The sequence below is a fragment of the Apteryx rowi genome, unplaced genomic scaffold (assembly GCF_003343035.1).
Source record: "Apteryx rowi isolate R43461 unplaced genomic scaffold, aptRow1 scaffold_633, whole genome shotgun sequence".
Lineage (NCBI taxonomy): Eukaryota > Metazoa > Chordata > Aves > Apterygiformes > Apterygidae > Apteryx > Apteryx rowi.
The window spans coordinates 396,356-423,504 of record NW_020450909.1 but is presented as its reverse complement, the minus strand read 5'-3'; the positions used below and the strand labels follow the sequence as shown (position 1 = coordinate 423,504).

General features: G+C 37.9%; 2 protein-coding genes across 4 annotated transcripts in view; both read right to left on the bottom strand.

Moving 5' to 3' along the window:
• Positions 1-772: 772 nt before the first annotated feature.
• Positions 773-16,827, bottom strand: ZC2HC1B (zinc finger C2HC-type containing 1B). Its single transcript, XM_026084297.1, has 8 exons — positions 15,951-16,827; positions 13,452-13,516; positions 11,499-11,618; positions 10,325-10,463; positions 8,727-8,857; positions 7,900-8,008; positions 6,685-6,766; positions 773-3,789 (listed from the first exon to the last, which is right to left on the bottom strand). The coding sequence occupies exons 1-8, from the start codon at positions 15,985-15,987 to the stop codon at positions 3,765-3,767; spliced, it is 708 nt and encodes a 235-aa protein (XP_025940082.1). The 5' UTR covers positions 15,988-16,827; the 3' UTR covers positions 773-3,764.
• A 351-nt stretch (positions 16,828-17,178) lies between these two features.
• The window catches only part of LTV1 (LTV1 ribosome biogenesis factor), a 10,984-nt gene continuing 1,013 nt past the window's right edge, over positions 17,179-27,149 (bottom strand). The window contains exons 2-11 of one of the 3 annotated variants that reach the window (XM_026084293.1): positions 26,237-26,368; positions 24,814-25,002; positions 23,726-23,813; positions 22,818-22,938; positions 21,773-22,019; positions 20,898-21,025; positions 19,781-19,920; positions 19,451-19,503; positions 18,458-18,658; positions 17,179-17,847 (exon numbers count right to left, since the gene is read on the bottom strand). In XM_026084293.1, coding sequence (XP_025940078.1) covers positions 17,734-17,847; positions 18,458-18,658; positions 19,451-19,503; positions 19,781-19,920; positions 20,898-21,025; positions 21,773-22,019; positions 22,818-22,938; positions 23,726-23,813; positions 24,814-25,002; positions 26,237-26,368 — 1,413 coding nt within the window. In that variant the 3' untranslated portion in view covers positions 17,179-17,733. Of the gene's footprint in view, positions 17,848-18,457; positions 18,659-19,450; positions 19,504-19,780; positions 19,921-20,897; positions 21,026-21,772; positions 22,020-22,817; positions 22,939-23,725; positions 23,814-24,813; positions 25,003-26,079; positions 26,171-26,236; positions 26,369-27,149 lie in introns of those variants that run through there. The other 2 variants (XM_026084294.1, XM_026084295.1) reach the window with 2 other exon arrangements.

Sequence of the window (27,149 nt, the reverse complement as noted above, 5' to 3'; positions counted from 1 at the left end):
GGTTAAAGTTTGAGTCTCATTCAAGTAAAAAAAAAAAACAAAAAAAAAACTTTTTTAAATTAAAACTCTTAGAAAGCATACTATAACGGTGTTTAAAAGTAAAACAGAAAAGCAAGCAAAACCTTAAATATATAATACTGTTGCTTTATTCCCATCAATCCATTCAAATTTGTTTTTCAGGATTTTTGCCATTTTAAATGTAGAGAAAGCTGATAATGGAATAATAACAGAATATTAACATTATTTCAGAAGGTCATGATTACAGAGATAATTGTTTTATTTTAAAATTCTCAGAACTCAAGAGATACCCATGATTCATATGATACTTAAAATAGGGATAGAGTTTTGCATAGTTTTTGTTTGGGAGAGTTTTTTGTCAGCGTGCTTGAGAAGCCATTAGTAATTGAGGCTCACGAATGGTTTGTTTCAGGATCTCCGTTAAAAGCAAAGCAAAACAAAGCAAAGCAAAGCAAAAACCAGTCTTAAGTTGTTTCTTCACTCAGTCCTTTCTCTCTGCAGTCTGGTCACATTTTACAGCCCAGGCTCCAGCTATTTCAGAAGTTCAGGAGAGCGCTTACTAAAGGAGAATAAGCAGAAGAAAAACACTCAGCTGTTTATAATATTAAATTATGGTGGAGAGAGAGCAGCATGTTCCCACAAGCTCACCTGGGCTCACCTGGTCACGTCAGGGAGCACCGAGCTCCCGCAGGCTGGAAGGTGCGAGCAGCCCTGGCAGCGCTCATGTGCCCAGGGACACGCTGGGGAAAAAAGGTGGCTCCTCCAGTGACCGGTGCTCGCTCTCTCTTCCTCCCCACGCAGGCCCAGCCTCCTCCTCGGGGGAGAGGAGATACAAAGGCAGAGACCCTGCAGGGGGAAGGTAGGATGGGATGTGGGACAACAGCTGAGAAACCCGGCTGAAATATTTAGGAGATGGTGGTGGTCAGCAGCTCCTATCAGGCTGGGAAACCACAGCTCTCCAGATCACTGATTCCAGCTACTTTGCCGCACTGGATTCAGTTTTCTAATCTGTAAAATAGGGAGAATTACTCTTTCCTACGGTTTTGCCTGGGCGATACATATTTAAAACTAAAGAAGTGAAACACTAAGGTGAAACACTAAGCAGTGTTCCTTATATAGTACATAGTAAAAATACTCTAGAGTGCTGCATATGAAAAGAATTATTTTTTTCCAGCTTAGCTGTCACCACTTCATCATATGCTTTTATTTATGCATTACAAAATTGTAAGTCTGCCTTAAAATGTGGCTTACTCTATACCAATGCAAAATGCATGTAGTCAAATTGCAGAACTCAAATATATCTGTATTTGGTTCTGCATGATTGTAACTAACTGAGTGCATAATATGCTAGTCATATTTCTCTTTCTTAAATGAAGATGATGATCATGTTATAACAGTATCCTAGCACCATCATGCAGACGCTTTAGAAAAGATTATTTTACCCAGGCTGCATTCATTACAAAATGGTTTAGTCACATTAAACTACCTCAGCATAAATTCCAAGCTGTCTCAATGACTGTTCCCTAATATAATTTTGCTACTGCATTTTGCTGTGCTACTTTTTGCATTCTTTATATGGCACAGTATTATAACCCTAATATATTGCTGTAACCATAAGCAAAAATTCTCAAAAAGACAGAAAGGTGAAGTTTCAGTGGTCGTTCCACTTATGCCTACAACTCCACAGACTATAATCAAATAGGCTTCAAGTTCTGTTCACACTGAGGTCAGCAAGAGCTTTGTGGTTGAAATCAGTGTGAGCAGGAGCAGATCCCTGCACTCAGGTAAGGCAGACTACACTCTTCTTATTTGTCTGCTTGAAAAGTGTTATCGTCCTCCAGGAAGTGCATTCTTACAAACACCGCATTGTGTGCGCACTTTTGGAAGAAAAAAATGGGGAAGATGTGTGGCCCAGTTGTGCATTGACCTGCAGAACAGAAAGACCTGATCCAGTTCTAGCAGGGACCCTTTGGGAGATCTTAATCAGGATATTTTACCTAACTTAGAATATATAGTTGTAAAAATACTACCTTTATCCCACAGCACTTGGAAATCTGTAGAAGCAAAGTGATATGTTGCAGCTGAACAATAGGATTAATATGATCATGTGATACTGTAAAATGGACAAAACTTAGTAAACAATTGCTCTCACACAAAAAATGTACTCTTATTAAAAAAAAAAAGAGATGGAAGCAACATAAACCTGGCAAAATAATGTAAAGAAGCTAACATGTTACTTGGAACGAAAGAATCTGCACTAAGTCCCAGTGAACATATGCATGCTTATTTCTAGTGCTCATTCCCCACTCCATATGGGAAAACATGTTCATTTCTTTTTTCTTTGGTTTTATTTATTTTTTTTTTGGTTGTTCCTGTCCAGACTCCCCATTTTCTTAACCAGTGAATTGCTGCTAATTCTCAAAGAGTTTTCTAAAGCCCATCTGAAATGTGATGGTAAGTTTTGTATATTGATGATGGATTCATTTTCTGCTAACAGAATTTAAGTACTGTTCTTTAAAGCAGTGCTCCTGTCCCTATAGTGGAGTTTGCTGTAAGACACTGGAAAGTGATCTGGGGAATCATTACCAAAAAGTTCTACACACATACAGAAAACATAGGTGGGGGAGAGAACAGACGCAATAAAACTTAGACTAACTTCTGAGTGTTTGTTTATTTGGTTGTAAAGGAAAACAACTGTGATAAGATAGTGTGGGGTACATGTGTGCTTTTCTTGCTGGTTTCCTGTGTGTTTTGTACTTCCTGGATTAAAAAAAGGTGAAGAAGCACTGCTTTAATATATGTGCCTGTTGTGTGTTTCTAAATTCAGTCTAGCTATAGCAGTTACACTTGTTTCAGTTTTCATCCTTTGTATATTTATCCAATCTCACTATTAACTATATTCTAAATAGAGTTTAAATAAACTCTATAAAATCTAGTATTTATTATTACTGTGTCCAACTACTTTTAATCATCATTTATCTTATAAACATCTCATAGGCAAGAAAATTCCTTTTGAATTTTTAATTAAAAGCCATATTGGGAATTTCTGAGTTAAAACAAACATTGCAACAATTAAAGTTCATGCAGAGTGGTCTAAGGCCAGTAATAAATAGTGGCCAAAGAAGAAAAAGGGGAGTGTGCCTTGTCCATATTTCTGTCTTACCAATCAATTTCTGATAGCAATTAAAACTTTTTATGGGAGAATGAAAATTGGTTTTAATTAGTCAGAACTTGAAGTTCTTTGAAGCTGATGCACAGTGCACTCAGCCAGTCGTACCATTCACCCATTTTACTGGAATAGTCTATGAAGTTTGTACATTAAGTTCTACAACTCTCAACTGTCTTGTTCAATCTGTCAAAGGAAAGCATTAGGAAAAATTGCATGATACTGGATCTTCCTACATTTTGTCTAAACCACCGGTAACRTTCTCTTTTAGGCAATCAATTCAATTCAAGGAACTGATAAAAATATATATTTTTTTTAAATCTCACAATCAGACTTTTAAAGCTTGCGTAAAAATTAACTTGTAGCCTAAGGAAAAAAAAAAAGTAGGACAGGGAACTTCAGATTGCTTTCTTTATTGTTACCATTATTGCATATGGTAACATTTTGTTGTTATTACTATTATGTTCAAGGTATTAAGCTGTAACACTTGGAGAGGAAGAGGTGTTGGAGAACTGCATTCCTAGGGTCTTCAGTAATGCTTCAGAGGAAAACCTCTCCAGGTCCTTGGCAACCAGCCACTTTATTTTCTGTTATGCGTTTGCATTCTGTAAGTAGCAACAGGACATTTACTTATGGGTATAGAAACAGCATTTATATTTTACTTCATTGTACCTAAGAAGATTAAACCAGAGCAATTATATAGGAAAAAGCTTACTTTTTTAAAATATTAATTTGGACAACAGTTAAGATCTTTCAGAAAAATGTAAATCTTCATTAAAAACTTTTGTAAAGTGTTTGGCATTTAACTTTTTGTGGCAACCCTACATAATTCTCTCCAGAGATCTTCTAGACTGTCTTCAGATATTTGCTTCACCTTTTCCCTCCCTGAAATCATTGTACAAAGGGTTACATTCATAACATTTTAAGTTAGTGAAATTAATTATGGAAAAGTTAATTTTACTCAGCTACCTTTCATACCAACCACAAGAATTAGGCAAGTCTGGCAACTGGTTGTTTCTGTTTTTGCCTTTCAGATTTAATATTCCTTAGAGAGATTTGCACTGCTCAAAGCCATTGTTTCTCACAGCAGCTTTCTCAGCTAAAAAACACTCTTGGTTCATGCTGAAACTGATCTTGTACCAGCCCAGCACCTGGCAAAGCTCAAGTGCTATAGAAAACACAGCAATTTTCAACAGCCCACAAACAGATCCTTCATTCCCAGACTGAGGAGAAATTGCCTATGTTGATTTCCAGTGTCTCTGGTTACGACTTATTTCCTACACATTGGCTAAGCCTGCATCAGCAATTCGTAGCAGAATGCTCTCGTGCTTTGTCAGGTCTTAAAGTGGTTTTGGAGCAGCAGCAACCCAGCTCTGTTCCAGACGAAACGATGACACTGAAGACCAGCTATCCCCCTTTGGGCCCCGCATGTGAAGACACATGGTGGAACAAGCTTCCTTCCCCCTTGGCATGAGTCCTCCGGCAGGTACCGAGCACAGCGTACATCCCAGGAAGCCCTCCCAGTTTGTAAGACTTCTTCAGCAGGGTGTTATAAAGGCCAAAATACAATCTGCTACCCCATTCCTTTCTCTCCTTTCAGCTTGGCCTCCTGGATTTGTACCTGTCTCTCCTCTATTGCTCAACTCCTCAAGCTCACTACATAGGTGCTGCCCTGAAGCAGATGGTCATAACAATCCCGCTGTGCTGCCTGAGAGGTTTGTTGCCAGCAGTGGCAGCACCAGCTTCAAACCACTCTAAATGCCACAAAATAAAGGTAGTGTTCCTGAAAAGAAGGGACTGTTTCTACTGAGGATGCCCAGCAGACCTGTCCTCACTACGATGGTCTGGAAGCAATCTTTGGGAGGAACATTATGGAGCTATTTACTTTTTCCACAGCTTCCCTGGAGCTCTGCCCATGGATTCACCCACCTAGGACTAGCAGAGTTGAGCCAGGGCTCCAGCTCACTGTCCTGGTCCAGGTTCTGGGCAGTGACACAGATGACAGGACATTGCTGGGACCGTGCCATCTATCCCTCCTTAAACCATCAGGATCTCCAACCACCACATTGGCACATTTCAGCATGGTACACTGGGCCAGCTATGTGTTTGCTGCTGACCATGGCTTATCTTTAACTTAAAAGTGAAGAAAGATTGGGGTGTGATCTTTTTATTTTGTTTTACAATATGTATTTTCCATTACTAGCCTCATCAGGTTATTGTATCTATATAGCAACTTAACAGCCTGGACATGCGCTACTTTGCATTATCCCATTCTACAGCCTGTACAACTTCTAGAGAGAATTTCATGCCTTAAAGGCACTATTTGGCTGAGACTTGGTCTATTAGTCACTAATAAGCCATTTAGAAAAGAAAGAGAGGAAGAATGGCCTGTGTACTTGGCTAATAACTGGCATGGGGAGGTGGCAGGAGATGCCTGAGATGCGACAAGCAGAAAGGAGCGTCAGAAAGAATATGCACTGTGCCAAAGGAGGGCGGGAGAAATAAGTTGCATTTAGTCATTTTTGTTGTCCCTACAGGTTTTTGTGGACTCTAGTCTGTATTTTGGATGCTAGTGTGGATGTCTGGTTCACGGACCTGCTTGAGGCACAGGCTGCCCCAGACCTCTTTAAACTACAACTACAACCCCAGATCTGTGTGACTTGATTGCTGGCAAAAGGCAGTGAGGGAGCTGGGCATGAAGCTGCAGCTTTCATTCCTCCTTGGATCCCTCAGGACAGAAAGTCTCCCCCTGCACCAGAAAGTTTGATGCACATTACTGGTCATCCCAGGGTCTAAGGACAAAACACTCATACAAGCTCATCTCCCAGGCTCAAAAATATCCTGTCAGCTACAGGGAAACTGTCTTGGCCACATTCCCTGCCCAGATCTCATTTTCTGCTGTGGTCAGCTTCTGGCAGGGGTGAAAGAAGCTGATCATCCAAGCCATCCTCTTGCAGCACAGCACTACAGCTGTCTTTGGCAGGGGCTGGAGGCCCTTGCTGCTCTGACATGGCTCTGCATGGTCCAAGATAGAAAAACCTCTAATTGCAGGGTCTGAAGAGCAGAAGCACCAAACACCATGGTCTAGGGAAGTAAGCAGTGAGGAGAAGGAAGAACCTCCACAGTGTCACCCTGACATAGTGATTGCTGGATGGATGCTGACAGCTTCCTCAGCTGGACAATGTGACCACAGCAGGAGGGCATGAGGTTTGCTAGAGAGGTTTGCAGAGATGAGGGATGGCTGTTATTGTAAGAACACAGGCACTGCCTACTTGAGATGAAGTTACCTCAAGCCAAAGAGCATTTAGCACCAAAATAACTCCTCTCAACAGCCTGTAGTGGGGACATAAGGAGCTCTGCAAGAACTTTTCAGTGCAATCAATTGCTTTAATTAGCACAAAAATGTTGATACCATAAATACAGCAACAGGATATTGCATACACACAGAAGCAGATGAGGTTCTTTTATGTTATTCTGTTGAAATAGAGAGTATTTCTTACCCAAGATCTCCTGAGGACTTTTTTCCAGCAGATGATACACTCAATGATTTCTTGTTTTTTTGCAGCATTCCAGGAGAGGCCTCTGCAAATAATTATTTAAAAATTGTATTGGCCATAAAAAATTACTGCATAAGTGAATTCAACATATAACAAAGATATTGATTCACTGAGCAACAGCGAGTGGTATGTATTATCATGCACATGTTAAACTATAAGTAGCCATTAAAATAACTTAAAAAAAAATCTTTTAAACATAAACTGAGTGCTGGCTACAATTATTGGTAGCAACGGATGCTAGCAAACATATAGAATCCTATTTAGAGGGAACCATAAGTAGCCATTAAAATAACTTAAAAAAAAATCTTTTAAACATAAACTGAGTGCTGGCTACAATTATTGGTAGCAACGGATGCTAGCAAACATATAGAATCCTATTTAGAGGGAACCATTTTAGGGATGTGGTTTGTGTTATCAATTTTAAGGCTGAATCAACAGGGAGAAAGTCATATCAAACCAATAACTTTTAAGTACAAAGCAGCACTAATTTCTCATCTCCCCCTTTGCCACTGGAATAAAAAAAGTTTTGGTTGCTGTAATTCTAATTACTTCTCTTTTGCATGGAAATCTTCATGACCAGCTTCTGTTCATGTTCCAGTGGACAACTTATCTCAGAAAGCTTGATGCTTTATCTAAATGTATATCAAGCTCATTTATACAAAAAGGTAAAGAAGATGGAATAAATTGTAATGATGAAGACTAAAAGTTAGAGAATCTTTTGTGGAATAGAGGAAATCTGACACCCAGACTGCATGCCAGCTGTATCTCATATTTTAGGTTTATATAGGAACTTCTGATTGAGAACCTCTATCTGAACAGGTTAAGATGGCCCTTCTTAGAATTTATATTAAACCCTATGTGTATACATGCAGCATAATGGATCAGGATAACAACTTGTAAAACCTTTCAATACAACAACATCAACTTGGAAATTTTTGACCGTTCTCATTTCTAATACGTATTGTAGGGAAATGAGTCTAGGATTTCATATCAAGGCCTCAACTTCTTAAAAAAACAAACCAAAAAACCCACTTAATTCTCCTATCAGAAAACTGGATTTCAAAGTCCAAGTTCTGTTTAAAAAATGCCTTCCCCACCTCAAATACATCAGAGTTTATTATCAGACAAATTTAAACATGGCCAACTGCTACTCCTTACCTGGCCTAGGTTCGTTTCTATTGGCAGCTTCTTGTGCTCTCTTCTGAAGCAATGATAACACAGCACGTGGTAAGGTTGGGGTTTTTTTCTGAGTCACCAGTTGCTTGCCCTGGTAAGAGAATAAGACAGCACAATGCACGTTCAGCTCTAGCAAAGAGTTTCTGGAGCCTGATGACAGTTCTCCAAATCACTGATGAAGCAGCACCAGGAAGGGCCAGAAATGAGGTTTGCCCCCTCCTGCCACTAGGAAACTAACTCTCCTACTAAGATAGATAAAAGCATACCAACAAGATTTTTCAAACCTTTTTTTTTTTTTTTTTTTAATCACCGCTCTCTTAATGTAATGGTTTACTTTATAACTTTTTGCTATAACAAAATAGGAGCTTACGTTAAGACACTACTGATGATTAGCTTCACTTTTCTGGCTCTCCAAAGAGCTCAGCCCTTTGGCTTTATGTCTAGCATCCAGGGAGTAAATCAGCTATCAGTTTTCAGGGAACAGCTGAAGAACCGTCATGAACAGGAAGAGCTTTCTCTAGATTTTGCAAAAGCTGCCCAGATTTCTGTCTCCTTACAACTGTCTCCCTGGAATCTGATCATAGAAGAACCTAAATTATTCTCTAACTTTTTCATACTATTGTATTCTGTCATTTTTTATATCAGACAAAAGGCTTCGGTTTCAGGGAAGTCCTCTCTGACACTCAGTTTGTACTTTGTCTTAAAGTTTTCCCAGCTTCCCTGGAATATGTGAATATAAGTCTTCAGTGACCACAAAACACTGGAAAATCTGTCTTCTAGAAAATACAAGCATGAATGTGTTCGCTTACTAGAGCCTGTCTGGTGGTCTTTGAGCCTGCTGCAAAGGCATGGCGAGCAGCTTGTTCTTCACAAAACTTCATGTGCCTCTGTGCTGCAGCCTCATTAAATCTTCTCAAGCAGTATGGACACTGAATATAGTCTGATCACAAGAAAGGAACAAGCTGTGTCACAGTTCATACCCTACTAGAGAAGAATTGCCCTTCTTTACGGTGGTACCACAGGTTGGTGGGAGGAGCACTGCACCTTGACACTCAAGACGCAGTTCCAAACCTGGCTTATCAGCGGGTGATCCTGGTGAGATTACATTAGTTCTTGGTGCTTCAGTATCCCAAATTGTAAACTTAGGAGAATTACAAACACCTTCTCTGTAAAAGCACCCAAAGTCCTAGAATACCTGCTCAAGGTGTTAACACTGCAAACAACTGCTTTCAGAAATACGTTCATGGACATTAATAAAGGCAGAAGATTTTTATCATCTTTGTCTTATCCCCTTCCCCAGCACCCCCCCCCCACACACACTCACTGGAACAAATGGGCAGAAAAAGCAATATTTAAAGGCAAATTCCCCTTGAGYAGTCAAAAACATTGATTTTAAGACTACTTTTGAAGACCAGCCATTAAGATTGTTATTTGTTTTCACTAAATCCATTTCCTTTGGACGCAGGCAAAATACTGCTTAGGAAGCTGCACCCAGACAGCTGAGGCACATCACAGAGCTGGGTTTCTGGGTAGAAACCAGTGCTGTAAGTCAGGAGAGTTATGTATGAATTAGAGCTGGGAGAGTCATACAAGAAGCAACACAGTAATAAAAGAATTCAATAGCAGAAATTCAGAGAGGAGCTTGACCCCAATCAAGGAAGGAAAACATGTCCTGTTGTTTATATTGCATTGCTGTCATGTAAAAGAGGGGAAAGACTGCAGTCATCACAGCTGGTTTTGGTATCAGTCATGAATTCTTGCTCTGTAAATGAGCCGAGAGAACCCTCCCTCCTTTGCCTTTATAACTCCACTGAGACCCTTTCCAAGATTGTTCCCACATTTCATAAATCATGAGAAATATTTGCTGCATACATATCTTTTTGGATTCATAACCTCTAACACAGTGAGCTCAGTGTAGACACCACACCTGGTATTAGTAGTAAAACAGACCAGTCTTTTTCTAAATGACTTCCCCTAACTGCACGCTTGGGGTGAGAAGCGGGTAGTGGAATGGCCACCACATGGGTGTGGAAAAGTCTTTGTGCACTATGGTTATTTGGAATGGTCCGGGGATGATACATTTCGCCCGTGTTATACCATGGTACAAACTGTGCTAGAACACAGGCATCCCAGCTCCCCTCCTAAAACACTGTTGAATACCAGACCCAAGACTTTCTGCCTTTAAGCTTAAAATGTGCAGTTAGTTTTCTGCACTCCTCTTCACTGCACTCCTACTCAATTTAATCCAAGAAATACAGCTGAAAAATAGAGAGTATGGAGGGAGTTAATGTTCACATTGGGTTGTGCAGGTGGGTGCAAAACTGAGGCCCAGCTGTGAATAATAAGAATTCACTATTTTACTAAAGATGGGTACAAGATCAGTAGTAAGAGAAACTAGACCACAAACCTGGATTAACACTTGGTGGGGGAGAAGGAGGAAGAGGCTGGCCCTCTTTCATAGCTTTTGTGACTTGTTTGGCTGATTGAATAGCATTAATAAAATCCTCATGGTGCTGTCTCCAGTTAGATTTCCTCTCCAGTTGGTTCTGTAAAGGAATTAAAGGAAGATACAAACTATATCTCCCCCTTGCAAGGGACAGAGAAAAGTGTTAGAGTGAGGGTTCTTCCAGTAAGTGAAATTGCAAGAGAGAGGAAAAAATGTTACAAACAGAAGAAACCTGCTTTTCTGAAAGGCTTAGGAAAGCTGATTTGGCCCTTTGGCATCTATTGACATCACCAGAAGATGGATAAAAGAATAATGACTCCAACAAAAACAGTCTGGTCGTGGCAGACTGTTTAGGCACAGGGTACTTGAAAGGAAATAGAAAAGGTAATATAACCAATGCCTTCTCTTCTGCTCCACTCTTCAGTTCCTTACTTTTATTTTCAGCCTTTCCTCACTTTCATTTTTAGCCTTTGTGCACTTTTATCTCTTTCTCCAGCTGCCTTTCAAGGACATTTTACAATGGCAGCCTGCATGGATACCAAATCAGCAGTCATTTGGCATCTCTGGATCAAATTATACACACAAATGTACACATGTATTCACCTCTTCCTCCAACTATGCATGAAGAAAACCTTGTTCCAGTAAGACCTTAAGCCTCCTCCCCTCCAGCTCTGTAAATAARTTAAATACATTTTTAAACTCTTGCTTTCAATAGCAGTGAATCTCTGTAGCTTCATCTGTAGAAGATCTGGGGCCACTGATAGCTCTCMGATTTAACCTGGGACATTCTTACACCAAACCAGCTTGGATCGTGCTGTCTCTCAGATTTCAGAGAAGAGGAATCTGTCAGAGATTTGCACAGCCATTAAAATGTATAAATGAACATTTTCTAGAACAGAAACACTTGTGTGCCCATAGTAGTCATAGTACTTACTACTTTAGCTTCTGAACTGAGAAATATTCTCAAATACTAGCAGCATAGAGAAGGGGAGGAAAGAAAGAATTTGACACTGAGTCAAGTATATATGTGAGCCTCATCCACAACATCCAGGCTTTGTCTCTGGAGGAAACAATAGTGCTAGTGAATGAAAGACTTTAGATCAAGATAATATATAAGCTTCAGTTTTAACTATACCTTTCGTGGGGGCTGCTTTTTCACAGTGGCAATTTCTGTTCCCTGCAGTCTCTGTTTCAAAGAATTGAAGGGCTTGCACTTCTTGTTAAAGACTTTCTTGCATATTGGACAATGCCTCAGCTGGGATGCAAAGAAAAATAATCATTTATGGGCTGAAGTCATGTTCTGTTAATGGTATTTCTTCATGAAAGCTTTGAAATTATTTCTATTTCTATTCAGGAACAGGGAGATTAAGTGGGGGTTTTTTTAGGTTCAGTTTTGCTTCTGAAGGAGTTCATCAAAAATTTTAAAAAAGCTGTCCAAGTACAGCTCCAGTTTGAGAAAAAAGAACCAGAACCCATTTCCAGTTTGCGCTGTTCAGAGACATGCTGGGGGACAGCACAGATAACTACTTGCAGAGAATAACAGATTGGGACTATGAAAAGGAATCAGTCCCATTGGACTCCCTCCCCCCCCCCAACTCAGTTTTCTTTCTTTCTTGGTTAAGAGGGAGAACAGATTGATCCTGTTCAAAGAGCTGATATTTACATTACTAGTTCTTTGAGTGTAAATAAGTATTCCAGACTCAGGGCTCCTCTGACAAACAACAGCACTGTTCATCCCATCAACATCACTAAAGTAGTGACAGTCTCAGGATGAAATGGAGCAGCTGCTTTAACAGCACATAGTGACCTGACAATTCAGAATGACAAGTAAGAATATTGCATACAGCTGAAGCAAAAGGAAAATTTAGGTTGATGGATATCCGCCCCAGTTCTCAGTTATTCATCTCAGACTTCTCACTGAATTTGCTGTGCTCTCCACTCTCCCGCTTTTCTCTTCCCCAGATTTAAGCAACTGCCTGAGCAAAGCATTTCAGTCACAGCTCAGCTAAGCCCAGAAGCACATCCTTTCACCATTACATACATTTCTAAATTCTCCTTTCTCTTTGAACCTTGCTACTCATGCGCTTCAAGTCCTTATCATGTGTTCCTGAACATTTTTGACAGCGAAGTTGGAAGGATTCCTCCACTGCACAAAGGGGGCCAGTCCCACATCATTCGGGCACTGAGAGTCATTATGGGCTTATTCCTCACGCTAGCCATAATGCCAGGAAACCTCCCCCCACCCCCAAAAATCATAAATAGCTGTCTTCTCCAACAAAAATACTGGATTAAACTATCATGTTCTTCATGTGTCTGATTTAAGACACCACAGGTTGAACTATTAAAAGGGGGGTAGCTCCACCTTTGTCTCAGCACTCAAAGTTACTTAGTTTTGCTTTTGTCCTCCCCCCGCCCCCCATATGTCACTTTTCAGTTATATTGCAGGGCTGATCTGATTTACTGCATTGCCACATGATCACTAATGCAAACCTTAAGAGGGGGAGGAGTGTGTGCAGAGCACCCCCCCCCCTTTAGAAAAACCCTGCAGTTAAGTTGTTTTAGGCACATTGTGAAGCCCCCCATTTATTTGTAATCTAGGGATAAGTGAGGTCAATAAGAATCTTTTTATTCACTTTAGCAAGCTTTGGAACAAAGCCTGGTACCAACACTATGTTGTCAAAGGAACTACGTAGCAGCTGGTTTATTGGTCTATTTTTCCCAGGGAGCCTAAAATGACAAATTTATCTAGAAACCTGGGACACAAAGGAAGCTTCAAGCTAGTAATTTATGTCTCACCAATAGATAATATATTATTTTAAAAGGATATACAGTAAACAACAGGTTTCGGGCAAGCAGGTAAATTAAGATCATGCAAGACTTTAGATTGAGTCACAATATTTTTATGAATGTTTACTGAGTCTTTAATCAAGTCTACTCATGAAAGCATTTTTTAGATGATTCGCTTCTTTAAACATGTGTTCAAGCCATTTCTCCACTTACCAGCCACTTCCTTCTTCTGCAGTGCTTACCACCCCTTTCAGCTAAATACATTCACATTCCCGAGAAAGAGAAAAACTTTTGTTTTTACCAGAACATCTTGTGCAAAATGTCTTCCACAGATTTCACAAGGAACCAAATCTTGGCTTCCAGAAGCTATATAAAATTAAAAACAGCAAAGTCTCAGTTACACAGGACTTCTTGACTATGACAGAATCAAAGTGCAGAGTGAGTCCTGCTTGCTGAAACCAATTGTTTTGTTGTGAGAAGGGGACCTCTGTAGTCACATGGCGGGGCTCCCTTTTGCAAACTGCTTGCTCTATTTTTCTTGCTACTAAGAAGCACAAACTTTCTTTTAATATGATTGAGAGCTTTTTTTCAGAAATTGTTGCTGGTCAACCTTAACTGCATATGTGCATCCCCCATTAAAAAAAAAAGGTCATGAGGTGGACAACATACTAACTCTGGATAGCAGGCAATTTGCCCAAAGGCAAGTTTTTGGTGACCTAGCAGCATTTCCAACTCTTTCTGTGTTCTGCCTCTTTCACTTGCACGGAAAGACTCAGACTATCTCCTCCCATCCCTCTTTTGTCAGAGGACAGCTTTTATTGCTTGTATCCCTACTTACTTCTCCCCATCTTTGACAGCACAAGAAGTAAACATGCTGTAAACTCTTGGACTCCCATCTTTCTTTATCCCAGGTGAGTGAAGGTGTTAGTTAGGAGTTTTACAGTCCTTATGATAAGCCTTATAGCAGGAGTCAGGAGCCTGGCAGCCCTAGAAACTATGGCTGCAGGGACAAAGTAACAGAAGTAGCACCAAACATAGGGTTTGCTGATGCACAGTGGGCTCCAGGAAGGATAAAATTTGTAGTTCAACTTAGGATAAGCATAATTACAGAAGGCCTTGATTACTCTGTCAGTAAGGATATAACAGCAACAGCTTAGGTTAAAATTTTAAGACCTAATCACGCCTAATTTTTTATAAGCCAAAACAAATCAGGAATAACTCTTAGTTAGTGCCAGCTGGCAACCTCTAAGTCTCCCAGAACATATAGCGTGCACATTCCCTCCCTAGTTATGACAAGCTAGATGTTTTAAATAACATCATATGTAATTTCAGCAATACAGCCTCACAGCTGGATGTAGCTTCAGTTACATCCCATAGCTTCAACCAATAAAGAGTAATGTTATCGAAAGCTGACCCGACTTTGGTTTCCCCATGAAGGTGTAGGTATGGCGTTTCGCCATGACCTCACAACTGGGAGAAGGCTGGCAGAAGAGCATTCCTAAAGGCACTCTTGCAGAAATTCTGGGAGATGGACTGAACAGGAAGAGCAGACTATTTGCACTCAGATTTATTCCTCTTCATTTGTAAGTCACAGAGTCAGGGTCCCCAGTTACGGTACAGTCTAAACCTTTACTATGCCAGAAATAAGTAGGTATCACACTAAGTGTGTCACGATCTTTGCTCTTAAGACAGAACATTTCAATGATGAGCTGAACAGTGTCCCAAGAAGATCCTACTTTGTAGATGTAAAATTTAGTCCTGTGTTCTTAAATACTGAGAAGAAAGACCTGGTTAACTTGGTCCTGTCCTTTGTGACCACAAAATATCCACACAAATAGATGCCCAATTTAAGAAGGGTCCATAGATCATCTACTCCATACACTAACCATCTGTCAATGGCTGAACACTTTACCACCTTCCATAAAAGACATACAGTTAAAAAAAAAAAGTGACTTGCAGAACAGTATTTTCACAAGTTTTTGGAAGTGATTCCTAATGAATCAGATTCTGTACCCAAATAAAAAGACGCTGTGGCAAGGTCTATGAACTATAATCTCCCAGTCCTACAAAATTACAAGTCTGGATGTCTTTAGGCACACATGAACAGCATATGCATGCCCATTAAGTTATACTATCCCAAATCAAATATGAAGATATAACTGCTGGTATTTTTAAAAAAAGTGGGTGAATGTTTTTTCTCAGTTCCATGCTTTTACTGAACTGAAAAATTCCAAAGAGGCTAAAATCCTTATTGAAACAGAGAAATCCTTGTTTTGGTGAGCAGAAGCAGATGTATGACTGCTTTTGTTTCTTACCTCTTCCTCAAGATCTTACCACACTCCCAGGCATATAGTAGTTACTACAGAGCTTCATTAATTAAAATGGAGAAACAAAACAGTTCTCCAGACTTTTTGACTCTATCACTTTGGTTTAAATTTCATTCCCCTCTTGTTCCTGAGCAACATCTTTCTGTGTGTCTATGCTTAGTCTTCACTATACTCTTCCTTTGAAGTGTCTTCCTCTGCCTCTCACACAGTTCATTCTGCTCTTGTCCCCTCAAGGTTTCGACTGAAACAGCTTATTTTTGGCAAATAAATTCAGGTACAAGCACAATATCACTGAATCAGCAATGCAAAGTCAGGAAAATGGGTAATCTACTACAGAGAATTAGTGACTTTAGATCTACACAAAAGCATACGAGTTAAGGACATGCACTGTTTTCAGTAAAACATTTTTTTTTTTTAAAGTAAATCATAAAATTACATTCCACCCAAAACACTAAACAGCATCTGTTACTCACTTGTTCCATTTAACTCCTTTCCTGGTAACTGACTCATCTCAATATGCTGGTTTCTCAAATTTCCTCTTCAGCACTGCTGTCAGGAGTCATGAATACTATGTGGTGTGTTTTCATTACTCAAAAGTTGAGAACTTAACAACAGCTTGAGTTACCTACCATGCATCAGTAAGCAAATAATCAACAATTATGACATACACCAACCCTGCTTCAGCCTGTGAAACACATGAGAACTAGTATACACATGAGCCAGATGAAAACCCCAAAACTTTTCCTCCCTAATATGACAGTCAATTTCAATTGATTTGGTTAACACTGAATTTTGAACATTTCTGATAAAATGGAGACTTAGTCTAGATGTGAATACTGTATTGACAGATCAGTTTTCTTGGTGATAAATCAGGAGACTTGTGGACTTAAGCATTCATCTGTTCTCCAAAACTGTTCTACTTTATCAATTCAAAGATACTCTAAAAGCCTTCCTCCATTAAAAAAACAGATGCTTTGAATTGYTTCTGTACATTAAAAGACCTCATCAGACCTTCTGATAGCTTTTATCTATTGGGTATTCACAAAAGAGAGGAATATTTAAGATACTTCAGTAGTAGTCAATTCACTCTACTGATGCATTGATTAGTGTTCCATACTAGACAAAGTTAACTTTTCACCCAAAGGCAGAGGGATGCTCAATCTATAGTCCTAGACCTAGAGGTGAGGGTCTCATGAATACACAGGGCTCATAAGGATTGAAAATAAATCCTACTCATTTCATTCATATGTATGGACTAGTCACTATCAGAATTACTCATATGCACACTATGGAAATTTAAGATCAGACCGTCTAACATACTGGCTCTCTGCCCACTTTCAGAAAGCTGTCTTTGCAACAATTGTTTTGGGTCATAAATTTGTATTTCAGTGAAATCAAACTGAATGTAAGACTTCAGGAATAATACTTCAGAGCCATCATCTTGATTTCCATCTGCAACAGATGGTATTTTTCTAGTTTTTATACCAAGTAGCTGCTGTTTATTACATTCTTTGCCATAAAATATTCAGACTGAGTACTTGCAATAAAGTTACTTTCAGTGGCAACATGAATGGTCATTGCCTACTGCAATTGCAACACTTGCTACAATTTTCCTTTTTACTAAGAAAGGTAAAACTCAGGTTAGATAAGAGGGCTGTCCAAATATGCAATAGCTTTTCAGACACCACTCTTCACAAAAGGTTATTTTTCATCTTTTATAATACAACCCAAACAATAAATAACTGACAAAAGAAACACAAAGAAGGGATGAAAACTCCTTGAATTATGAGACTGCTATATCAAGGCACTATATTTAAGTGTCAATACAAGGGAAAGAAGACAAATGGGCACATTGCTCTGTACAAACTCAGATAAGTAACTTAATAGGAGAGTCCAAGTGGGTCAAATCTGCACAATTCTGCTGATTTGCTGAATATATTCAACAAATATATGAAATTTTGTCCAGTGACAGCTACTTAGAAAAATATTTTTTATTATACATATCTAGTATAAAGCAGGTTTCTCAATAGTTGCTGTGTCATTCATGACAGAATGCAACATTATTAATACATTGTTTAACTTTAGTTCAGAATGCATAACTTCAGTTCATAAAGAATGATAAGTTGCTGGATCTTGTTACAGAAATATCTGAACATCTTGTTTGTGCATGACTGGCAAAGCTGTAAGTTAGCAGTTCCCTTCTCAATACAGATAAAAATGTAAGGACATTTCCATAATGAAAGCTCCCCAGTTTCATTAAGACAGCTTCAGTCCTTGAACATTCCATTTCAGATTGAGCAACTCTTTTTCTTGCCTTGTTTTCTCCAATTTGAAGGCTAGTTTGTTGGCTTTCTTCTCCATTCTGCGTTCCTGTGCAAACAAATAACTACAGATTTACAAAATAGACATAACATGCAAAGAGAAACCAATTAAATTAACTCTTCCAGATCATGAAAACAGCAGTGATCTGGACAATAATCTTATTTATGGCCACCAATTATAGTCAAATTAATCTGTGTACCTCCAGGATTATCATCTCTAACTGACTGAAGCTTTTAACATGCTGACAATATCTGTTCCTGAATAAAACAACTAGCATATCATCATGGACAATTAGATTTTCCTCCCTTTATTTCAAAGGCTTTCCACTCTGTGTTATCTGAAATGTTATTTTCTTTACTTCCTTACGTAATGCTGGAAGAAGCTCTTGTATTTCCTTATTACCTATGTAATAGTGGCTACAATAAAAGGCCCAAAATTTCCATACAGGAGAAACAGAATGACAAAATTACAAAGTTAACTTTCTTTCCAATGGATTTTATTTTTTGAGAAGAAGCAATGATTAGCCTTTGAGAACAGCAAGTTTTTCCCACTGATTCCCAGACACAAACCAAATGGGCTTTAAAAAAGTTCATCAAATAGAATTTGGATAGTATAACACATTTTTGCAGGTTTTACTTAAATAAGGAGTACATTTTACCTTTCGTTCTTCTTTTATTGCCTGTTTTCTAGCTTTGCGATCCTCTTTGGTCTCATTTTTGGAACGTGGCTGTGTTGATGCTCTCGGCAGGTCACTGCCATTTATCATTTGCATGCGTTCAACTTGCTTAGCTGTAAGACCTTTCTGAGGCAAGATGTGTAGAGGAATACCAGTCTTCTGGGAAATTTTGATTGGTTTGGGCTAAAATAGAAAGTACATATATAAATGGTCTCTAGCTTTCTCTCCAAGAACTACAGTTCACACTACCTTATCTATACARTATAAAAATATGACTTAAGAGTTCAGATTTGACAGTAATAAATGTATAGGGTTCCTCATACTATGCTTTTTTCTTAGAAAAATGGATGCTAAACCCAAAGAAAGATATCAAACAAACACCTGTGGGCAGAATCTGAAATCAAAAAAATGTTTTCTCCCTTTTATATAAATATTACTAAAAAAGGACTTAAATGCGCACCTAATGCTTCTTGATAAGGTTTCAAGAAGAAAGTTGCCTTTAAAATCTCACAAATCTGGAACATCAAGCTGTGCTCTAATTTTGATGAGGAAAGTTCGTGGAAGGCCAAAGAACTAGAATAGTATCTCTGAAAGCTTAAAAAGGAAGGAAAAAAGCATTTTCAAAACAAAACCCTAATATGTGGTTGTAAGACATACACAACAAAGTTATATCACCAATAACAAGAAAGTAAGTTCGCTGCTCTTTCTATAAGTTTCTGCCTGCCTATTGCAGAAATTCTGAATTACAAATTAATCAACCAGGCCTTCCTCAATTTTCCTTTTAATAGAAAAATGTTATCCAAATCCTTCAGTGAAGAAATAATACCGGATGCTAATATTCTCCAACCCTCTTTTCTGCTTCCTCCTTCCTTCACACAATGACTTTAGAAGCAGGCATCCATTGAGAAAATAATCACTTTTGCCTCAACTATTCTCAAGCCTGGCTGTTACTCAGAATAAATTGTATGATTTTACCTGTGATGGTTCCTCAATAAGCTTTGGGTGATTATACAAGTTCGAATATGTACCTATGGTCACCAAAAAAAAAAAAAAAAGTGAAGAAAGGCTTGCAAATAGAAATTAAATAAGTTTATTACGAATTGTACTACTAAACTTTTGAAGATATAAAATTTCAAGAATTAAGATATCTACATAYAAGCAGTAGTTCTAATTAGGAAGAATTTCTGCTGTTGTGCACCAGAAACATAAACCATTTTACTTAGAAGCACTGTTCCAAAAGTCCTGAGATCACCACTCATTTATTTTGAGATCTGGGAACAGATATAAGAACTCCAAAATACTTACTCAAAACTGATTCACAATCCCACTTTTCTTTGGATTCCTCAATAACTAGAGCTACTGTTTCTTCCTTTTCTTCCTTGCTTTCTTCATTAACAGGAGAATCTAAATCTTCACAGGGTTTGAGAACATCCAGTTTCACACAGCTTTGAAGAAGTCCAGAGAAGAACAGAGGTAAATAAAGGAAGAAGATCAAATTAGTTTGACACTGCGGAAAAAAAAATTAAGGCTTATCTTTTATTGAAAATGCATAATTTTGTAAAATCAGTCTCCCCTCCAAACAAAAACTCCAAACAAAACAAGCTAGCCCTAATGTAAACTCGAGACAAAAATACTTCTCCTTATGTAAGTAACTCCAAAATAATCTACAATATTTAAACAAGAGGGAGAGATGACAACACAAATATATCTGCATTTTAGAAGTATCTGGAACACTATTTGTGACTGTAGGGCAGGAAGGGAAGAAGTCTAGAAGCCTGTAAGCAAAGCAGCTGCAGAGGTGATTATCTACTCCACTACAAGGTACACATTACCATACCTCTCAGGAAATACAAGACTGACTTGTCAACATTTAGCTGTTTAACTTCTAGATAATATTAACAACTTTAAGAGAAAGTGAACATACTGTAGAATTGCAGCCTCACATTGGCAGTTGGTTGCTTTATAAGCACTCATTTATGCAGTGCTCCAAACAGTTGTACACTGGCAACAGCTGCCTGTGAGTTTAAAATCATGTAACTAGGTATACAGTGGAATCAGCTGTATACCTGCAACGACAGAGCATACTTGGCCATAGAGCCTGTTAAAAACAAAAGTTACAGTATAAGGAGAAACATAATCTGTACAACAAATGGAAAGAAAGAATGCCTCTTGACATTAGTTACATTAAATACAATAAAATTATACAAAAGGAACACAACCTCACAAACCCCAACAAAATGCCTCCACTTAATTTAATCATTTCATAACTCAGAATTGGTTTTCATTTCAAATGACATAAAAATGGATAACACTCCAATGTAACATTATTTTCTTGAAAGATGTAATCTTCAAGTAGATGAATTGGAAATAACATATTCAAGCTTATAACTACTTATGCCAAACAGCACTTCTGAGTACATACTTTTTTGCTTTCTCTTTGTAGTAATCATTCAGGACTTCCTGTAACCGAGTGTTGTCAGTGTTAATATAGCCTTCTAATTCCACATTATCCAAAGCTCCAATTTCATCTTCATCAAATTGTTCAAAAAACTAAAATAAAGTGGATATTTGTAATTAGATTGCATTTGTCATGCAACTTCTGGATAGCTTAAACAAGATCTACATATTTCTTTCTGCTTGCCCTTTTTTCCTTTCCTCTCTCATCCACTAAACAACCGCCAACAAAAAATGAAATCTGCAGTAGGAGATTTACTCCCTACTGTCAGTATTCTTTCAGCACAGGAGCCACAAGTTTATCTTTTAGTAATATATAAATCAACTTCTGGAAGATGTCTCTTATTTTGATGCACTATTTCAATGTGGACTTTAAAAAGCTTGTCACTGTTCAAGACAAAAGTTATATTTCCACTGTTCTTACTTCATTTCATGAATGTACATGTGGCATGGTGGTGGGACATGGTGAAAGTGAGTCTTCACTGGAGATTTGTACCCATTTTCTGCATAGAACTGAACCTCTCAGAGGGAAGCGTAACACTGACTATGAATGCACACTACAGTCACTGGAAAAATTAGCAAGATATTTTAACTATATCAGTGCTAGGTTGTAATGTTAATTGATATTACAAGGCCTATTAAATACAAGCCACTTAGTACACAAAATAGGAAACACGAAATATTTGCAAAAAAACAACTGTTTGATGCCCTGAGAACTGAAGGCAATAAGAATTTGTACAGGCATACAGGACACCAGCTTATAAGAGGACTCAAAAGCCAAAGAAYGGCATTTAACACCCTTAAATTTAGTAAGTTCACATTCATTCTCTTGAGCTGCCTCACCTTCTCAAATCTGTCATCCAACAGGGTTAATTGTTCATTCCTTCTCATTACTGAAGACGTCATAGAATATTCTGTGAAACGACTCCTGGTTTCTTCTTGCATGAAGAGAAACTCTTTCATCTGTCCATTAACTCCATCTTCTGATAAAGGACCTTCTGAATCACAGTCTTCATCACTATAACTGTCCTTTTCATCACCATCATCCTCTACATCTTCCCATTCGTCTTCATCCTCAGCATCTGAACCACTGAACAGAAGTGTAAAACAGTTTTAGAATAATGACTTTGGCCTTTCTACAGCTCTGCCCAGTGTTGAGTTATCTGACACAATTTGGTAATAAGAGATTTAAGTTTTGAGGAGCAAAGTTAAAAAGTAATTATTCTCAAGCCAGTAAAAAAGAGAATGAATTTTAGCAATAACAGTGCTGTCAAAGTCAGTATAACACTACTTTTGTCTGAAAGCGTTTCTGATAACCTCACTTTTGGTCATCAGATGTGTGATCCAATAGTTATATTCACATTCACTTACACATGTCAAAGAGGAGGGGAAAACAACACAACAAGCTGCATACCTGAATGTTAAAACTTGCAACATTTCTCATTGCTTGTAAAATGAGAATGGTACAAAAGCCTAAAGAAATAGCTTTCAGTGAGGTATCACATGAAGCATTTCTAAAGATGCTGTAAATACACATTAGTCTGGGTCAATAATATTCCTGAAGTACTTTCAGTGTGACAGAAGGTAATACTTTAAATAGTTCAAGAATCCTACGTATTGCATACATTACATATATGAATACATATAATTTGTGAGGTCAAGGTAACAAGTGAACCCTATCTTTTACCTTGGATAGTGCAGGAAAATTCGATTTCTTTTTAAATTATCACCCATGTAACACAAGGTAATACTTTTTTCCTTTAACACACAAATATTCAGTTTGAAATCTGAAACCACTTTTGCTTCCTACTACAACAGCACATAAAATAACAAATAGCATCATTCCTATTTACTTCTGATATAAACAGTTCTATAAAGCTCCATGTACCCTTTTTTTGGTTCATTTGCTTGCAGAACAAAATCATCTTCCAGAATATTTTCTGGATTGTCAAAGTCAAAATCATCATCAAGAGCTGCAACAATATCAGGGTCGAAATCTAGCCGCGGCCCTAAAAAATTAAAATATATATATAAGTTGCTGTGACATCACAAAGCTACTTTCCAGGACAAAAAAAAACCCAAAACAGAAAAAACAATCCAACTGGACTACTAATTTGCACTAAGGAGAGATTAAACCTAAGAAGCACAAAATTCCTCATTAATATTTGTAGTTCTGATGCACACCAGGGCAAATCACCAGCCTCTTGTCAATATTCCTCATTCAGAAAAGAACATCCCCCAGAGGTCCTAAGTTGACAAATATTTTAACGTACTTTAATGTATTTTACTTAGAATATTATAGAAGAAAAATTATCCAAGCTAGAATACCACATGATCAACTGTCAACCCTAGCTCCCACCCCCCAAAATTCCCTACATTACAAAAGGTCAGAAAAACGTTCCTCTACTGCAATTCACAGAACTGTCTTTAGCAGCCTACTTTTGGGACAGGGAGAACTACAGTGTTTGATCCCTATTATAAGAAATTATGATAGCTGTAAAGTGAGTGTTTAGTGCAAACATAGGTACATAGTAAAAGCATACTTAAATCATGAAACACTGAAATCATACTAGTAAAGGAAAGCAAATACCCTTCAGCATTCAAAAGGACGAGATATTTTGAGAGTGAAAAATCAAGTTCTGTACTCGGATTCACACCAATCAAGTATTAAATCCATAGTAATACAGTAAGAGCCTGTTCCAAAACAAACTAATGTGACACTGTAATCAAAATCATAATTACCATCTAGCACCTAGAAGGTAATTCACTTATAGAAGGTAAAAGATTTAATGATACCTGAAACAGGAGCAGCTTTATTTAACAAGCCCACATCCTCTTCAAACTCTGTGGCAAATACTGAGGAAGGCAACTTAATAGATGGGGCCTATTTAGGAGAAAAAAAAAAGGGGGGAGGGAATCAAAATAGTTGTTCTTAGTTTTTCATTTGAGTTCATATTAACAAAATGTGCAGATAATCACGTGACCAAAAGAAACTGCAAGTGCTATTTACACTGTAAGACAAGTGCTATTTTATTGATGTCAAATTTCCAAAGTTACTAGAGTAGCAAAGTTACTTTGCAACTAGCATGCTGGAAGTATTTATCCCCATGTGAATATTCTGCATAAATAGTGACAGTATTTTTTCGTCTCCGAAGCTTTTCGGAGAATAGCTGTACAGAAGGTACAGTGAAATTTATAATTATCTTAACACATATTTGAATTTATCCCTTTATTGAAATGCTTATTAAAAAGCTTACAAACACATGCACCTAAAATAATTTTAAATCTTACATGGGGTCACCAAACTGTACTTGAAAGGTACTTCTAAGAATATCAGTTCTAATCAAAATTACAGTATTTTGTAAAACCAAAATTCCTTGGTTAAAAGTGACTGATTGACAACTGAGTATTTCATTGCTTGAAATTACTTAATGATTGTCCAGTCCAACATGATCTAGCATCAGGAAATTCCACAAGTTACGCCAGCAATTAAAAAGCTCATTCCTACTCCCTGGTAACATATCCTGGTATATTCAAAAGTCCCAGAGTAATGAAAAGCTTTGAGCTTCTTAAAAATAAATGCCAACACCAGAAAACACATGACTTGTTCAAACAAATACCTTTTGAAATCGTACCTGTCAAGAAAAGCTTGTCATGGGTACATAAAATGTTTTAACACTGTGCTGGCTAATAAGAATTTGATCATCAATAGACTTTGGCTTGTCAAATTTTCTTTCTATTTGTAGGACAGTCTTTGATTGTGGGTCAAAAGGATCCTTTGTATATAGATCACAACCACTGTAACACTTGTGGAATAGGGCTAATGTGTCTACAGGATGCTAATCTCAGAAGTACAAGGTAAGTAACAAAAATACTATGCTTACTGGAATTTGCTGAATTTCCTCCTCTACATGCCCCTCATTTGTCACCACAATTCTGTTTTGTTGACCACGCACAGAAGGCACAAGCTCAGAAGGACCAGATGCTTCTTTCAGATGCTGCAAATAGTCATAGTCATCATCAAAGAACACGCCATACTTCCGCTGCTCTTCCTTTCTCCACTCTTCATGCCCCTTGAAATTGTAAAAAAAAAAAAAAAAATTAGCAAATTAAGCCCATTTAAAACTTATTAGCAAGAAGAAAAGTAACAAATCAATTAGAATGACTAAATTCTTAAGAAAAAAAACAACACAGAAAAAGCTTTTGGAAAGAAATTAATAGAAAAGACAGTAATAAAGTGAGGTTCGGAGTAGGGTAAAAACATACTGAGAAGGAAATCCTTGATTAAAATACCACCGCATAAGTTCATTTACACGAAAAAAAGTGTACTTTAGAAGCAAGAACTAGTCATTAAGTTAACTGGACCACTAGCACAGTGCTCCACACTTTTGCAGTAAAGCACTAAAGCACAATTTTTACAATCCTCAGCATTAAAAGAAATGGTAAACTATTGAAAGAATTCTGCGCAGTGAATCTCTTTAAATTGGTTCAGATTATATTGACTCCACAGCAGTCCCTATAGTCCTCTCTCCACTGATCATCCTAACACACAATCAACTAGAATATTGTAACCACTTAGTCAAGTGTTTAGATGCTGTCTCAGCAGGAATTTAAGCAACTTTTTTCATAAGCAGCACAACTAACAAAGCCTGTTTTTTCAGGATGGGTGAGACGATCTTTTGTTGTGGTTGTTTTTAATACATTTGTATCCCAATTGCCAATTAGTCATGCYTCCATTCATTAGGCAGTAATTCACAACTATCAAATCCCCTACAACTTCCCTTTCTTCTGCCCCAGCCATACCTTCCCACAGTCTCCATGACCTTCCTTTTAATAATCTTTGTTCCCATTTCTCTGTCATCTCCTATTTCACCACCTTCTTTCATGCTGAGTACAAAGGCTTGTTCAGAAGTGTATATTAACTGGCCAGCAAAAAGAACAGACATATGATGTTCTATCTCTATCAATCTTTCAGCAACAGAGTTTTAGCTCTCCCACACAACTGATTTTTCTGAAAGCTTTGCAACACAACACTTTCAGAACTTTTGCTCCTCTGTCAGAATGCATCTGAACCATTTCAAAGGTGTGTATAGTATATGCAGGGAGACCAAATACACGAACAGGTCAGAAAGATAATACTCAAGTTTCACCTCCTTAGGGCAGCAGAAAAAAATTACTAACAAGTTGCATCTGAACACTGGCATTTAACCATCTCTTCTCATGTCTCTGAGTTGTAAGATTGCATACTTGCTTTTCTCTACTGCAGCATTTCCCATCTGAACCTCGGTACTAAAAGCAAGTATTTACTTTCTGTGCAGGCAGCAGCACTCTCTGGGGCGCAGTATCATCAGCAGCAAGTGGATCCCTCTGACTTCTGTGTACTAAGTGAAATGTTACAGCTTTCTTCTTCTCTATGAAGGGTTTCTTCCTCTTGTGAGGCTGAAAAAAACATTTGGTTATGTTAATCATTAATAAAAAATGAAATATTGAATGCATCTAAAAGGTATCTTTTGCCTAAAATATGCTCTATTAACACAAAGTCTTAAAACATATACTTAGAGACAAAGCAAGAGACTAGTGATATTTTGCTCAGCTCTTCTCCCCACAGGCATAACAGTCACTTCATGTGTTCCAGTGGCATATGCAGCTGTATTCAGCTGCAAAATGGCAACACATCAATATGAAATAAATACTTGATTATGGCAAATACATCTCAGCATACGATCCTTTAAATGGGTTTATAAAGTAACTGCTTTCTAAACACTGGGGCATGTCTGAAACAAACTTCAAAGAAACACAGGAAATTGATAGAAGTTCATCTAGACAAACATAGCCTCTTAAAAATTGTTTAGACAGATGTTCCCACACAAGTATTCCAATATCAACCCCAACAATTATCAACTGTGCCATTATGCAGACATAACTTGAACAACACAAAGACATTCACATTCTGGATCAAAAAAATTTGAATTTTTCCTCACATGGGTAAAAGCCATGTAAGTTACAAGTTAACACATCTGACTGAAAGAAGCATTTTTATCAAAATTTATGGCTTTGTTTACCCACTAGCATGTGCTGATAGCAACTATATGCAACATGGAAACTATTGTATTGCTCTAACCAATCTTCTTTTAATGTATAAAACATTGCACGCTATTTAGTGTCAAGGTCCAGAAACATATCAACTATCAAAATGCATCTCTAGTTAAAAAAAAAAAAA